The sequence below is a fragment of the Callorhinchus milii genome, unplaced genomic scaffold, assembly GCF_018977255.1.
Source record: "Callorhinchus milii isolate IMCB2004 unplaced genomic scaffold, IMCB_Cmil_1.0 Scaffold13, whole genome shotgun sequence".
NCBI lineage: Eukaryota > Metazoa > Chordata > Chondrichthyes > Chimaeriformes > Callorhinchidae > Callorhinchus > Callorhinchus milii.
The window spans coordinates 15,088,653-15,104,846 of record NW_024704754.1 but is presented as its reverse complement, the minus strand read 5'-3'; the positions used below and the strand labels follow the sequence as shown (position 1 = coordinate 15,104,846).

At 46.5% G+C, this 16,194-nt stretch overlaps 1 protein-coding gene across 2 annotated transcripts; it reads left to right on the top strand.

Moving 5' to 3' along the window:
- The first annotated feature begins 6,194 nt into the window (after positions 1-6,194).
- On the top strand, positions 6,195-14,046 carry ssbp1 (single-stranded DNA binding protein 1). Of its 2 annotated transcripts, none has more exons than XM_042339828.1 (7): positions 6,195-6,268; positions 8,353-8,394; positions 8,499-8,559; positions 10,556-10,696; positions 12,153-12,240; positions 13,172-13,260; positions 13,796-14,046. In XM_042339828.1, the coding sequence occupies exons 2-7, from the start codon at positions 8,371-8,373 to the stop codon at positions 13,837-13,839; spliced, it is 447 nt and encodes a 148-aa protein (XP_042195762.1). In that variant the 5' UTR covers positions 6,195-6,268; positions 8,353-8,370; the 3' UTR covers positions 13,840-14,046.
- Positions 14,047-16,194: the final 2,148 nt, after the last annotated feature.

Genomic DNA, 16,194 nt, shown 5'->3' with positions numbered 1-16,194 from the left:
ATCGAAATGGGTTTATAGTCCCGCAGCTCTATCAAAGGGTTACATTCTGTCTCGTTGATTTGTTTGGGTAAAATAACGACTGCTGATATTATATCAACTCAGCAGAAATCAGAAGAGTGTGGACAGAGAAGATTCTGGAAATGATTCACACAGTTTATGCTCAGACTTGGAACTGGAATTTGGGTCACGTCAGACAATGCTGATTCATGAAGCCAGTTTGATTACAGTGTAAACAGTCCCATGATCCAGTCGGAGAAACAACATGGCTGCAACAGTGCAGCGATTGATGGGAAAAGATGGGAAACGATTTCTGTCTGTGTCTGACACTTGGCGTCCAACAAACCAATCCCAACGTTCCCATTCTCAGGGATCCATTTTATAATATAAAGAATAATAAAAATTCTTGCATTTGATATAGCGCCTTATCACATCATTGAGGCATCGCAAAGTGCTTTGTGTAGGCAAATGTGGCAGTCAATTTGCATACAGCGATGTCCCACAAACAGCCATGAAGTGAATGACCAATTGTGTTTTATTGTTAGTCCACCAGCAGCTCTGTGTTTGTTCCACCTGCTCTTGCCTGTGAAGGTCTTGGAGCAAAACACACCAGTTCAGAATCTTGATGGGCCAAATAGCTGTGAGATACAAGTGCAGGCGATCGGAAATAATGATGACAATCATGCTGTGGCTTAACCATAAAATCAGCATTGATGTCAGCGCTATATGACTTGTCAACGAACCATTATTATTCGGTTGCCTCTCATTTCATTTGCATGATCTGCAATCTACTGACTATAAATTGGAACCTGATTGCACAATTTCTTTATGGTTATTGAGACCAGTTGAAATTAGAAATGCAAACTCATAAATTTTACAATAACTTGTTTTAAAGATTGAGGTTTATAGAGTGCTAATTGCCACACACTGACCAACCATATCCAGTGAGAATACAGTGCTCAATATATTGAAACAGGCTGTAATGAAACAATGATCCTTGTATTTGATATAATAATAATAATAATCCTTGTATTTGATATAGTGCCTTAGCACATCAGTGGGATGTCTCAAAGTGCTTCACAGAATATACTGTGAAGTGAATTGATCGTGTATTTTGTGAGCAAATTTGTATTGTTTAGGAAACACAGTTTACACAGTGGAGTCCTGTAGCTCAGTGGTTAGAGCACTCGCTTTGCAAGTGAGAGACCTGAGTTCAATTCCAGGCAGAGGGCCAAACCTTGGGCAAGTTTCCTTACTCCACACAGAGCCTAATAATAATCCCTCCAAAACAAAAAACAATAATAAATTGGTCATTTTCAATCTACGACTGTTTGTGGGACATTGCTGTGCGCAATTGGCTGCCGCGTTCGCCCACAAATATACATTCAATTCACTTGAAGTGACCAGAACGGAACTCTAACCCTCAACCTTGTGGCACAGTGGTGCGATTGCTAATAACTGAACCAAACAAACATCCTGGAAAGATGAGTGAGACCAGGGTACGTAATTTATCTACAAGACGCCTTGCTGCCGTAATTGCTAAGGTAGCTATTTTGCAATCAAGTGGTCTTTCAAAAGCAAACCACTTTTGCCTGAACAGGTTTATGACTAAGACTGAAGTCTTCTGTTTGCTTTTTCCACTGAATCAATCCCACAGTGATTCCTTCGCAACACGAGTACATTACAACACGGCACTGAGTCAAACAGTGAATGGATTGACGTTTTAAGGGGAAGGGCAGACAGACACAGCTCCTACTTAAAAAAATCTCCAGTCTGTTTTTACGGTGCTGACACAATTGAGCAATCAACTGAAATTATTTCTGAAATGCAACAAGCCAGTTTACATTAAAGATCTGCCTGGAATAGGAGCATCTCTGCACAGCAATGCATCGCTCGGAGCTAAGGAATTTGTCCTATTTACACTGTTAGCTGAATTCCATATTAACAGCATCGCCCAACAAGCAATAAACGTGGGTAAACTGTCCCACCGCAGCTGTTTGAAAGCTGCTATTGTGACTTTATTTTCCTTTGGAGAATATCCACAGAGATCATTGATGCAGAAACTGCCTCACTGGGCCTGTAGCCCAAGCTGCCTGGTCAGAGGTGCTGGCTGAGGACATCTCTGGGCTGGCACCATCAAAGGAAATTATTCCATCGTTGTCGACAAGCCTCGTGTCTGCAGAGGGCTGGAGAAAACCACTTCTCAACAGGCAGCAACACTGTCTCATTCACCTTACAGTCCTGATTATCTCTTATTATTGGTGAGCGAGGTTAGATCTGCTCAGCCCCACTAACAGAATGAGACCAAATACGTTCACTTTGGGAAAGAGTGTTGCCCCACAGACAAACCCCAATCCCTATACTCTTCTAGGCCCCAAATTGTCAAGGGACGATGCGGACCTGAACCAAGCAGGTCAGGTGATGGTATAATAATAATAATAATAATAATAATAATAATCCTTGCATTTGATATAGCGCTTTTCACGTGGGAGGACGTCCCAAAGCGCTTCACAGACACACTGTAAAGTGAATTGAATGTATATTTGTGGGCGAACGCGGCAGCCAATTGCGCACAGCAGTGTCTCACAAACAGTCGTAGATTGAAAATGACCAATTTATTATTGTTTTTTGTTTTGGAGGGATTATTATTAGGCTCTGTGTGGAGTAAGGAAACTTGCCCAAGGTTTCGCCCTCTGCCTGGAATTGAACTCAGGTCTCTCACTTGCAAAGCGAGTGCTCTAACACTGAGCTACAGGACTCCATGCAGGGATGGCATCTCTGGCCCGGCCTGAGCCAAGTGACCAAGTCCTGAAGTGCGCTCTGCGTTCCAGTATCTCTGCTTCCTCAGATTGGATTCACATTACGATGCTGATGCAGAAATCAAGGCTTCCATTGGTAAAAACCTATTACAAACCCTCCTTTGCCCCACTCTTTCGTCCCACTTTGCTCAGTGCTCTCCACGGTTCCTATCGAGCACTTTGAGACGTTTATACAAAATCATCCGCTGTCATCTCTTAGATTGTTGTCAATTTCACTGTTTGCCTGACAGGAAACACCTGTGTCTGGTTGGCATGATCAACAGTGACAACGGTTGAGCATTTCCCTTGTGGGGAGCTGTATCACGAGGGTAGGTAGGTCAGCCGGGCATCTGATACACACAGAAACTAGGCTTAAAGATTGGCTGCAGCGTTTTGCCCGCAAAACACAGTCACTATACTTTGGGGCGACACTCCACGGAGTTGACCTCTTTCTTATTCTACCAGCCTCGTGCGTTTATGCGATGTTTACTGACTGACTCCCGTTGTACGTTAACTGCATCAATGACTCCTCGAGTCAACCGAACGGTGTTTTTTTTAAGCCGTGCGCTTGTTGAAAGGGATTTCAATAATTCCTCGTAAAGCTCATTGTTCCTCAGCAATGTCATTCAGTATGTTGTTGTTCGTTTTCCTGCGCTGAAGGCTTTATGCTGGAGGCGGCCTGAACCAGTACAATAACAAAAGGCATTTGCAGTTTTTTCGGTGCATTGTCGCGATCATGTATTGTACCCGGTGTTGGAAAACCTTTTAATTTTTTAAGGTAGGTTCGCCTTGAAAAATAATTCCTTACCAACCAACACAATAGATCTAAATTGTAACGTGTTTTTTTTTTGCAATTTTACATCTGAAAAGCCCACAACCCATTGACTTTTATTTATGTGTCTGCTTTATGTCTATTATTTATTTATTTATATTTATATAAAATAAAATAAATATTTTATTTATTTGTCTCCATGATCATTTTTTTTTGCTGTCTTTTTCAGTAACGTTGGAAAAAAAGTGTGAAAAAGAGCTTGATGTTGGGGTGGGAGGACAGTTGTGTTGTGTGTTCTGGAAGGATGAGATCAAATAGGTCAAAGGGCCTTCTTCATCTGAAGTGCCTTCAGCTCCCCTCTCGACTCTCTACCCCCTCCTCGCTCCCTCCCTTCCCTCCCCTCACCCTGACCATTTCCCCGCAATGCTCGGGTCCTGACCCAACTGTCCAGCGCCTTGGGAAGTCCTCCCGACGTGAAAGGCGCTCTATAAATGCAATCTTGTTGTTGTTGTTGTAGTTGTATTACAGTGACTGGGAATCCTTTGATAAGAATGACATAGATTGCTGGTGGCTGTGGCCAGGGATGAAAATATACAGTTTAAACTCTGCCGGGAACTACTTATTACCAGTCTCCTGCACTACCCCCCCCCCCCCCCACACACACACACACACACACACACACCCACCCCCAGGGCTGACAATAATAATCACCCACTGAATGGGGAGGAATTTAAAAAGTTGCCAAGTCCACGCAGATTAGGAATTCCCAGTACATCACCACCACTCAGTGGCCGAACCCGGCATTACGTGTCCCAAAACATTCACTCCATAAATCCTCGCTTTTTCAACCAAATCAAACGAACGGCTGCATTTGGGAATCATAGGAACAGTAGTCAGTCCAAGGTGGGAAGTCTCAATGTCTTCAGAAACACTCTTTGTGGAGGAGAGTGCTACGTATTTCCATAAAACAAGCAGCGATCACAGCGCATTCACTGTCTGGCTGAATTATAATAATAATAATAATAATCCCTGCATTTGACCCATATGATGTCTTCGAGACGTTCCCGAGCGCTTCACAGAATATACTGTAAAGTGAATTGACTGTATTTTGTGGGCGAAACGAATGAATAGATCACGTTTAAATAAAAACAGAAGTCGCTGGGGACACGCAGCAGGTCAGGCAGCATCTATGGAGAGAGGAAAGTGAGTCAACGTTTCTGGTCCTTGAACTTTCGTCGGAAACCTTTTTCAATTGATGACATTGTTGACTTCTGGACGGTCAGGTGCAATGGGAAACGTCACCAGACCAAGTGGGGCCGGTAGTTTCTCGCCGACGTCAACCATGACAGATCGGTGAGGTTTCAGAAAGGTGCGGAGAGCAGCGTAGAGACCACCAGGAGGGGAGGGGGGGGGGAGCTTGAGGGGTGGGGCGGGGTGGGGGGTGAGTGGGGGGGGATTGAGGGGGAGTTGGGTCACTGCCAACAAAACACACCTGACGCTTGGAATCTGCCAAAGAAGGAAACTCTCGCGTCTCCGGGAAAGAGCTGCATTGCATTCAGCCCATTTACACCCACAAAACACACAGTCACTACACTTTCCAGTATATTCCGTGAAGCGCTTTGAGACGTCTCGAAGACGTGATGAGGCGCCGGGTCAAACGCCAGGATTCCCCGCCCCTCCCCTCCCCCCGCGACCCGCTGACCCCCATATCAGCTCCCTCCGCCCAGCGGGTTCTGGTCCGCTCCCCCCCCCCCCAACGAGCCTTCAGCCTCTGCCCCCCCCCCCCCCCCGGGGTCTCCATCCCACAATCCCTTCACCTCCCGCCTTCCCCTCCGTTGCCTCCTTCAAAGCGTGAATCAACTCCCTCCTCTTCGACCGATCCTTCGGTCGCCCTCTCCGATCCCCCATTCCCCCACCCCCCCCTCATACCCCCCACCCCCCCCTCATACCCCCCCACCCCCCCTCATACCCCCCACCCCCCCTCATACCCCCCCTCATACCCCCTCACACCCCCCTCATACCCCCCCACACCCCCCTCATACCCCCCCACACCCCCCTCATACCCCCCCACACCCCCCTCATACCCCCCCACACCCCCCTCATACCCCCCCACACCCCCCTCATACCCCCCCACCCCCCCTCATACCCCCCACCCCCCCTCATACCCCCCCCCCCCCCACCCCCCTTCATACCCCCCTCATACCCCCCACACCCCCCTCATACCCCCCACCCCCCTTCATACCCCCCCCCACCCCCCTCATACCCCCCCACCCCCCCCCCTCATACCCCCCACCCCCCCCTCATACCCCCCACCCCCCTCATACCCCCCACCCCCCCCACCCCCCTTCATACCCCCCCCCCCTCATACCCCCCCACCCCCCCTTCATACCCCCCCACCCCCCACCCCCCCTCATACCCCCCACACCCCCTCATACCCCCCCACCGCCCCCTCATACCCCCCATCCCCCCCTCATACCCACCCCCACCCCCCACACCGCCCCCTACACCCCCCTCATACCCCCCCCCCCCTCATACCCCCCCCCCCCCCCCACCCCCCCTCATACCCCCCCACCCCCTGCTCTTGAGGCAGCAGCAGTGACGTCACTCCCGGGGGGGAACCTCGCTGCCGGGGTTGGTGTTCCGGGGGCGCGGACACGGGGACGGACCTGAAATAGAGGACCGGAAGTTGGGTGAAAAAAAGGTGAGAATCAGCGAAATACAAATAAATAAAAACTCGAGACCGAGAGAGAGAGAGAGAGCGGAGGGGCCGTGAGGGGCCGTGAGGGGGGGACAGAGTGAAGAGAGAGGGCGGAGTGAGGGGAGAGAGAGAGAGAGTGAAGAGAGAGAGAGAGAGTGAAGAGAGAGAGAGAGAGAGGGGAGCGCGGGGGAGCGCGGGGGGAGGGGAGGGATTGGATTATAAACTGTTGTGAAATATTAAACAATCGCCGACCATCCATTTAGGAAACTTCCCTCTTTTGTGGACTTCTGTACAATGTACCACGTGCTTCACGGTCTCCCCCCCCTCCTGCCCCCCCTCCTGCCCCCCCCCCCCCCCCTCCTGCCCCCCCTCCCCCTCCTGCCCCCCCCTCCTGCCCCCCCTCCCCCTCCTGCCCCCCCCTCCTGCCCCCCCTCCCCCTCCTGCCCCCCCTCCCCATCCTGCCTCCCCCCCTCCCCCCCCCCCCTCCTGCCCCCCCTCCTGCTCCCCCTCCTCTCAGCTTCTATTTTTCCTGCTGTGATCCTGTCCCATGTGCTGCTCAGTGTAATCTAATCCTCCGGGTCACGGGGGTCCGGAAGCTTTATTTTTGGGGGGAGATTTGACACAATCTCATCACCGAGGCTTCAAGTCTCCGAACCAAACTGGGATTTCCAGGCATCCGACCGACACACGGCTGCGCTCTCTCTCTCTCTCTCTCTCGCTCTCTCTCCCTGGACAGATTCTCTCCTGTCTCCCCGATTACGGAGTGTATTAGCCGCAGGTTGGCAACAGGCGTGTGGACCTCAGAGTGCGCGTTGGGGTAACTCCTGGAGTCTGAACCAGCTAAACCGGCTCAGCCGTTTTGTGGCGCTGCTGGTAATCCAAAGGTTACCGCTGTAGAGGCCACAAATTGTAATCTGTGTCCTTGGCTCTTGCCAACCTGTGCCTAATACTTTCTGGAATTAGGTAAACAGGATGCCTCCCTCCAGGGAGAGAGAGCATATTCTGTTCCAGTCAACATCTCTGGGATTTCCATGCGTAGGTGAAGCGCTTGGAATTCCCGGTTTGGTTTAAATACTGATGCATGTGTCAGACACCCGGCGGACCAAACAAAAGTCCAGCTCCTTAAACTCCTGGCTCCACCCGACACTTTTTCTAGATGTCTCTTCGACCGTGCCTTCAGCTGACTTCTTGACTCTACCCCCTCCTCGCTCCCTCCCTTCCCTCCCCTCACCCTGACCACTTCTCCCCTGCTCGGGCCCCGACCCAACTGTCCAGCGCCTTGGGACGTCCTCCCGACGTGAAAGGCGCTCTATAAATGCAATCTTGTTGTTGTTGTTGTAGATCCACAAATCCTGGACGGTCGCTTTTGTTTCCAAGAAACGTTTTCACCCATCACAGCAGGTCCCCTGGCATTCGGAAGGCAATGGTTGATTATCGTGGCTGTAAAGCAAATGCCTTTAAATCCTTGAATAGACCACTCCAATCACCACTTTCCTATTCTGACTTCTTTTCCTCTTCGTGGTTAACCTCGTGCCCCATCTCTTTGTTCACACAGTAATTACATTATTGAGTATGAATCTTTTGGACAAATCCACATCACCAGCTTTGCTTCCTTTCGCCACCTAAACAAAACCTACAGCAGGTTTTCCAGCACTTCGGCACATCTGTGCCAAGAATGGGGAAACATTCAGTCTCCACTTCCCACTGAATGGTTCTTGTTGCCGGCCTTGCTCTTCTGTTGGCAAAAGCGAAGGCCCAAAACTGAAGACACTTATTTCAACCATAGCCTAACCAATGTTTCAATCACTTTAACATAAACTGGATACAATATACTGTAACTGTATTGCTATATATAGATATATTGTGTACCACACCCTGCCCTACTGACTGTCTTGAAAGATTTGGACCTGTTATGGTTTATTCCCTCACTTACTGGTCTAAAAGTGAGGATGGGGGATGGAGTGTAGGCATTTACACTCCCAAGCAATAAATTGATGAAGCTGTGGTGTAGGGCTGTGTGTGGAAAATGATGATGCCTTTCTAGTGCTTGACTTCAAATATGCTTCCTCTTAAATGTTTCTCAGTAGCCATCAAATCCAAGGAAAATGTTCCGAAGATCCATTGTTAATGTAAGTCACTTTTTTTGTATTTTTGTTTTTCGCGTTTGCAGTTGGTTCTGTCATTTTTAGCTGTTGTTCTATACCAGTCATAATGTGTGCCTATATATCTTCAGGTAATACAGAAGCTTGCCAGGCATGAAACCACTGATGCCTCCTCCCTCATACTTGAGAGATGTAAGTAATCTGTTACTGTCAAAATACTGTAAATACTCTTTGTCAACCTATATCCACAAGAGGTGTGACTACTGCTCAGAGTTCCTCAGGACAGGGTTTGCCTATTTATTGGGGACTCCATCGGTCAAGGCCTGAATATTGCTAAAGAGTTTTGTCAGAACAGGGTCTGACTATTGCTTGGAATTTAATCAGACAAGAGCTTATTGCTGCTAGGGAGTTCCTTAGGACAGGGTCTGATTGTACCATATCTGCATTACAGTACGTCACAGGCAGCAGTCAGTTACTGCACATCCTAGTGAAGTTTACCGTGCTAATGGTGAGGAGCTCTGATTCCATGGAGTGCGAATGAATTTGAACATCTTGGAATCTATCCACGGTGTGACGTACTTTATTTCCTTGAGGAATTATAATCTCAGGGAGTGACAACCTTGAATACGCCAACGATTTCAAGACAATAGTGAGTAAAGAAAGACATTTAGGAGTAAAAGAAATAATGCAAGTAATTTAAAATGGTTAAGGGGGAAGCTTCACATAGAACTGAGGCGTATGGTGTATACGATAAGGAATGGAAGTTTATGAATATGAGCCATGAATATTACTTAATGCAGCTCAATGCTGCTCAAAGTTAGTCGATGAAAAAGAATCAGCACATATTGAAAAGAGCATTTCAAATATATCTTACAGCCATAACCTTAAAAATGGAAACTCAGCAGAAAACAGTTTTCGTAAATATAGTGGGAGGTGAGGCAGTAGGATATGATAGAAAATTTAAATATACAATTGGCAGGAAATACCAACCTCCTCACAATGCACAAGTTGGAAGCAACTGCGTACAAATGTTGGAATAAAGAGATTCATGTTTGGAGCTTGATAACAGGAGTCACAAGAGACTGCAATACTACAATTAGGAGGAAATACTTCACTCAGAGTAGCGCGAATGTGGGATTCGATGTGTGAACTGGTGGTTGAGACAATAGTATAGATGCATTTAACAGGAAGCTAGATATATAAATGAGGGAGAAGGGAATAGAAGGGTATGGATGGGAGTAAGGAGTGGGTGGAGACTCACACTGCATTAAACACTGGTGTGACTATTTGGGCCAAATGGTTGTTCTGTGCTGTACAGTCTATGTCTATGTGCTGTACAGTCTACAGCGCCTTGGGACGTCCTCCTGATGTGAAAGGCGCTTTATAAATGGAATCTTGTTGTTGTTGTTGTTGTTGTATGTACTGCTTGGAGTTTCCTCAGGAACGGGCTGACCGTAAACCTCTCCGGACAGGGCTTTTGCTTGTACAGTTCAGGACAGATTCTGACTGTGCTGTTAGTAAAGGTTTCATCAGTGCAGTATCTGACCGTATTGCTTGGGGGTATTGAAGGACAGGGTCAGTCTGCGTGCCCTTCGGAGTTTCCTCACAACAGGGTGTGATTTTAGTGCTCGCGGTTTTCTCCGGACAAAGTTTGATTTAACTGAATCTTTAGTGTCTGACTACTGCTCAGTTTCATCAGGATAAGGTCTGGCTTTATTGTTCGGGGTTCCTCAGGATAATGTGTGACTAGACTGCTCGGGGAAATGACATTTTCATGACATTTTCTAACCAGCATTTCAGATTTCCCCAGGAGAGTGTCTGACTCTATGTGCCGTGTCATTACGCTAACTGCACTGGTGTTTTCCCCTTTGCCTCTGTTGACTTTGCTCCCATCCTACACTGTTGTCTTTCACCCTCCAAATCCCCAGCTGTATTGTTTATTCTCTTCCATCCCCCCCCCCACCGTAGAGCTGCATTGTCCCTTAACTTTACACTTTTACACTGCGAGATGTTTCTAGTGAGCAGTATTACAACAACGACAACATTCATTTATTGAGCGCCTTTCACGTCGGGAGGACGTCCCAAGGCGCTGAACTACAGCAAACTGTACAGTGAATCAACGCTAGTGTAATTTACTGCTGGTTCTGACACAATATCTGAATGTGATCGCTTCTTTCACCTTCACCAGCGTTGAACCGAGTGCAGCTGCTGGGTCGAGTGGGGCAAGACCCAGTGATGAGGCAGGTCGATGGAAAGAATCCCGTGACTATCTTCTCGTTAGCAACCAATGAAATGTGGCGGTCAGGTGACAGTGATACGTTTGTCTCGGGTAAGAGCGTCTATGAAAATGGTCATTATTGCCTCTGAGCTCTGTTAAGTCAGTGTTTTAACCCATCTGTACAGGATTTGTAATACGCCTGGTATCAGTCTCGCTGCCTTCACTTGCTCACCACCTCTCTCATCATGACCGTATATTGCCAAAGTCCTGTGTTATTTTTTGTCAGCTGGTGTCTGATATATGGGAACCTAATCTGTCTGGTAAGATTACCACAATTTAAAAAATCCCACGCAGACCTAATAAGTGCTACGTCCAGCGACAAAATCGCTAAATTGAAAACACTGCTGGCTCCCCACACACTGCAGCAAGATATGTAGCAGCTATTGGGCAGCTTTGGCGTGAATACAGCTACTGGTCTTGCAACGAGTCTGATTGTGTAATGACTCTTAAATCCCTAAGCCGATTACAAAGGTACCGACATTTCTGGTCTCTTATTCACATGGACTACAATAATCGTCTCAAGCGTTTACCTAGCAGTAAGTAGGAACTCGGTTGTTAGTCAATTGGTGGATCGCTTTTCTGGGGATAATAATCCCTTCCAAAAAAAAAGAATTTAGTCACTCATTCCACGACTGTTTGTGGGACACTGCTGTGCGCAATTGGCTGCCGCATTTCGCCCACAAAATATACAGTCAATTTACTTTACAGTATACTCAGTGAAGCACTTTGAGACGTCTTGAAGACGTGACAAGGTGCTGTATCAAATGTAAGGATTATTATAAGTGCTGCAAGTTTGATTGAAAGTTTAAGGTTGTGGCGCAGCGATGTTATTATTGTCAATGTCTGCACAGCGCTGATGGTAAGGAAGGTGTGATAGTCTGGTTCGGTGGTAACACTGAGCTAGGCTGACACTGGTCAGAAATTGTGGGTTCAAGATCCACATCAGGACTTGGAATCGTGTAGTTTAAATTGATGCTGGAGTTTGTTCCTCACCGTATCCTGGCCAGCAATCCCCCAGATAAAATGTCATTCACTTTATGGCTTTGTGGCACTTAACTGGGGGCAAATTAGGCTGATGTGTTTGCTGACAGTATACTCATCTCGATGTTGTGGTAAGGTGTTGTATCAAATGCATATGCAAGGATTATTATAGTATGGTAGTGTAGTTTATGGGTCCACTGTAGTTACCAGAGAATCTCCACTGTCTGCATCTCTCCAAGGCTGTGACTGTTTTTATATAAAGAGCTGCCCAAAATGATGCAATCCTCTACCTGCAATCTAAAGATGTCTTGTACAGGTTTAACATCACTTGTTCTTGAATTGGGTTCTTGAAAGACCAAAACTTTCATTAACTTTGAAACGGTAGGATTTGGAGAATGGAGGTAAGTCTGGGGGCCACAATTGCTTTTTTGTTCTGGGAAAGATAAGTTGCTGAAAACAATGCAGTGAGAGTGACTACTGACGACTGCTGGTGGAGTGTGGTATCATCGCCTTGTGTTTCTTGCAGGTGATATCAACCAGAAGACCACTTGGCATCGAATTTCCATTTTCAGACCCGGTTTGAGAGATTTAGCGTATCAGTATGTGAAAAAAGGGTACGTGCAGTGATAAACACAACAGGTAATTCGGTCCAGGCGCACACTCTCAATTGTCAGCCTGGCTCAGGTGGTAGCAAGCACTTTTGACTCTTGAGTCAGCATGCTATAACATCGAACCTCTTCCTACCTTCCGTGCGGAAGGGCCTTGCCCCTTGCCTCATTGCACCGTGTTCTTGACCACCTTCTCACCCCTTTTCCTATTTCCCCACACCCCCCGCATGGGGATCCCTCTCAGTGCAGCAGGATTGCCTTCCCGTTGGTGGGGTCATGCACCTCTTCTTGCCCTTAATCCGCTTCCCTTTCTGTGGGATCTTCCCCCTTCCCCTCACAGCAGGGGAAAATCCGAGTACATGAGACTGAAAGGATTGTGAGCACAGATACGATGGGCCATATGACCTTTTTCTGCACTGTGAAGTTCTGCCCCTCTTTCTCAACCCCACTTTTCATCCCCTCAGAGTGGGCAGTCTTGCTCTTCCCCTTGCAGCAAGGGAGAATAAAGGAAAATAGGACTGAAAGGATTACCAGCACAGATAAGATGAGCCAAGTTAAAGCTTCCTGTGCTGTGAATATCACGCCATTACCCCTCCCCCCTTAGTGAGGTCTCAACCTTTTTTGCCCCCATTTGTAGCAGAGTCTCGCTATTCATTTCCCCACAGCTTCGCAGCTGAGTCTCGCCTTTCGCCTCACTCCCCCCGCTGACCCCGCTCTTTCCTCCACTTCCCGACCCCTCTTTCTCTCCCTTCCCCTCCCTCTCTTCTGCTCCGGCCTTGCCCTCAACCAGCCTAGTCCCCATCTTCTCTCGCCCCGGCCTGGTCCGTCCTCATTAGCTTGAATTAGCTTTAGATAATTACGGATGAGGTCTGGAATTCTCAAGTTGTCCTTTTCGAGAGAGGCTCTGAGTTCTTTTTCACGTCTCTCTCGTTCTCAGGGCCCGGATTTACTTGGAAGGAAAGATAGATTATGGCGAGTACACAGACAAGAACAATGTGCGGCGTCAGGCAACCACTGTGGTGGCGGGTGAGTTCTCAGCGCTGATGGATGAAACGTTGACGTCACTTACAACTCCATACAAGTGTGACATGTGGTGGTCTCACCTAATCCCATCCTCGCCTGACATCCATACACATTTCCAATGAAGATGGGGTGACTGGGTGCAGGGTAGCACGCCTGCTGGAAAAAGTGTTCCCTTCTTATTCCACGATTGATGAAGCCTCTGCTGTTTGCGCTTCTACGATCAACTGTCAGCACAGTCGTGAATTAATCACAAAAAAACAAATACAAAATTACATTCGTATAGCACCTTTCACATCAGGAGGACATCCCAAGCTGCTGGACAGTCAGGGATTGGGAAACATTGGGCAGGTTAAGTGCTATACCCTTGCGGGACAGCAGTTAAGCGATTTATCCTGCTGGGCAATCGAGATGAGTGACGGGAATTTGGGAGGAGACATCAAAAGATTTGGGCGTACAGGAAAAAGTTTGTTTGAAATGAGAAGTATGCCAATTCAATTTAGTACTTTGAATGTGACTGTTATTTTTTTTCCTCTTACAGATAATATAATTTTTTTAAGTGACTCTGTGAAGGAGAAAGTCTGAAAAAGGCTCTTGCTGTACAAAACCAAGATCATTCCTCTGACTGGGCTCATCCTCCTCCTCACAACCATCATCATGTTCAATACCACAAATTCTATAAGATGGAAGCTGCTCTTTGTTATTGCTTTTTCTCTAGTCTAGAATTGCTCTCTTTGAATTATGTTGCATATTGTTTGTAAGGGATTTGATAATAAAACAATGATGTACAGATAGTTGCAATGGATCAGTTACTTTTTAGTCTGTTCGCTTTCCAGTTATGCTCTTGGTAAATTGCAAGATTGGGAAAAGTGTTGTTTTGAGCCTATTTCGTGAGCCTGAGCAATCAGATTGTGCTCAACAATTTCTGGAAAACATCAGAGGCGAGGGGGAGAGAGAGCAGGTGCTTGCTCGAGTTGGCATTCACCTCTTCATCCTTTAATTATTCACTTGGACTCTTGAAAATCATAGTTAATACTTCAGAGAAGCTGCAAATCTGTCAGTGTGTTTTTAAATCTCATTTCCCAGTTCTCTTCCCATAACCCTTAAATCCTTTTTTAGTGCTCAGTTAATGATAATAATAATATTCTTTGCATCTGATATAGCACCTTATCAAGTCTTCGAGATGTCTCAAAGCACTTCGCAGAATATACTGTTAAGTGAATTGACTGTATATTTTGTGGGTGAAATGCAGCCGCCAATTGTGCACAGCAGTGTCCCACATACAGTTGTGGATTGAGTAACCAATTTTTTTTTGAAGCTATTATTACCCCCAGAAAAGCGATCTTAATCAATTCTATTGATCCAGCCGCAGAACCCATTCATGATGAGTATGAATGATGTTCGGATGTGTGTGTGAAAGAAGGGAGAGTGAGTATCAATGATGCAAGTGAATGTAAGGAGAGCAAATATGAAAGTGAGAGAGATGAGAGTGTGTATGAAAGACATAAGAAAGTAACTGAGAGGGGAGAGTGAGTGGATTTTTATGTTTGCCACCTACTCTCGTAACTTTTATCTAGAATGGAATGCACCCCTCTTTTGGAAGGTCACACACACACACACACACATACGTGAGCACACACGCACATGGCTTGGACACACATCCCTACCGAATGAGCAATGGTTCCTTCAATTGGAAGTCTGGAGTTTCATCATCAGCTGCTTATTCTCCACATATCAATCAAAGTGAATACCAAATCCTGGATGTTTTCTTCAAGAATCTGGTTTCTTGACCTTCTAGCAATTATCATCTTGAGTCTGTTTTCTCATCAAGCATTTGGTGGACCTCAAAACCCATAGATCTATAGTGATAATGCATCATGCCAACCACTTTGATGTTGGAGAGATTCAAGGTCATGTACCAGCTGCTTACAGCTCAATACTGTTTGGATGCAGGAATTCACCTGCATTGGGACCAAGTACCATATGATATGAATCAACAATCGGGACAGATACCCCTGTGTCTTCCGATCAATACCCTCAAGTGACCCTCAAGTAGTACATGCATAACAGAGATGTCAGCCTGGCTCAAGTGGTCACACTTGGTTTTGAGCCAGGAGGTTGTGGGTTCAACTCCCACATATCGGAACTCTGAACTTAGTTTTGCTGACACTCCAATAAACTCCTGGAGGAGTACTGTAGATAAGCTGTTAAACTGAGGTCCCATCTGCCTATTCAAGTCAGGTTAAAGATCCCACGGCACTTTTTAAAAATAGAAAGTGTTCCCCTGCAGTCCTGGCACAAACCCTCCAGATAAATTGGTTATTTTCAGGTCATGGTTAATTGTGGGAAATTGCTATATGTAAATGGCTTCCATGTTCACCTACAAAATACAGCCAAAATTACACTGAACAGTAAAATCCTGTAAAGTGCTTTGAGGCATTTGGACAGGGTGAAAAGGGGCTACTCAGAGGCAAGGATTATTATAATACTGGATTTAGGGGCACTTGTCATGATGTCCCGCGAGTGTGTAAGCAATCTACCACTTATCAACAATGAGACCCAAACATGATTCCTTGCAGTCCAATCAAACCTTCCAGAATTGCTTTAACACCTAAAGTCGCAAAACCTTCCAATATCTTCTTTAACCAGACTTTCTAGGTACCGACTTTCATAAAATTATACTGGTCAAAGCTTTTTGCCCTCGTTAGCACATTCAAAATAACACCTATCCATCAGATCAGAGACATGTTTGCAACAAAGCAACAACAAAGCACCATTACTGGTGGTCCATAAAGAATTAGTCAAGGCCTCTATGCACAGTTGTAACCTTGGCCATTAGCTTGTTGACAATTGCCTTAATCATCCTTATCAAGGGAAATGCTACAATCTGTCCCCACTAACAGTACTTACTCGGGTCGGTCACGGGATTATCAGACGTGG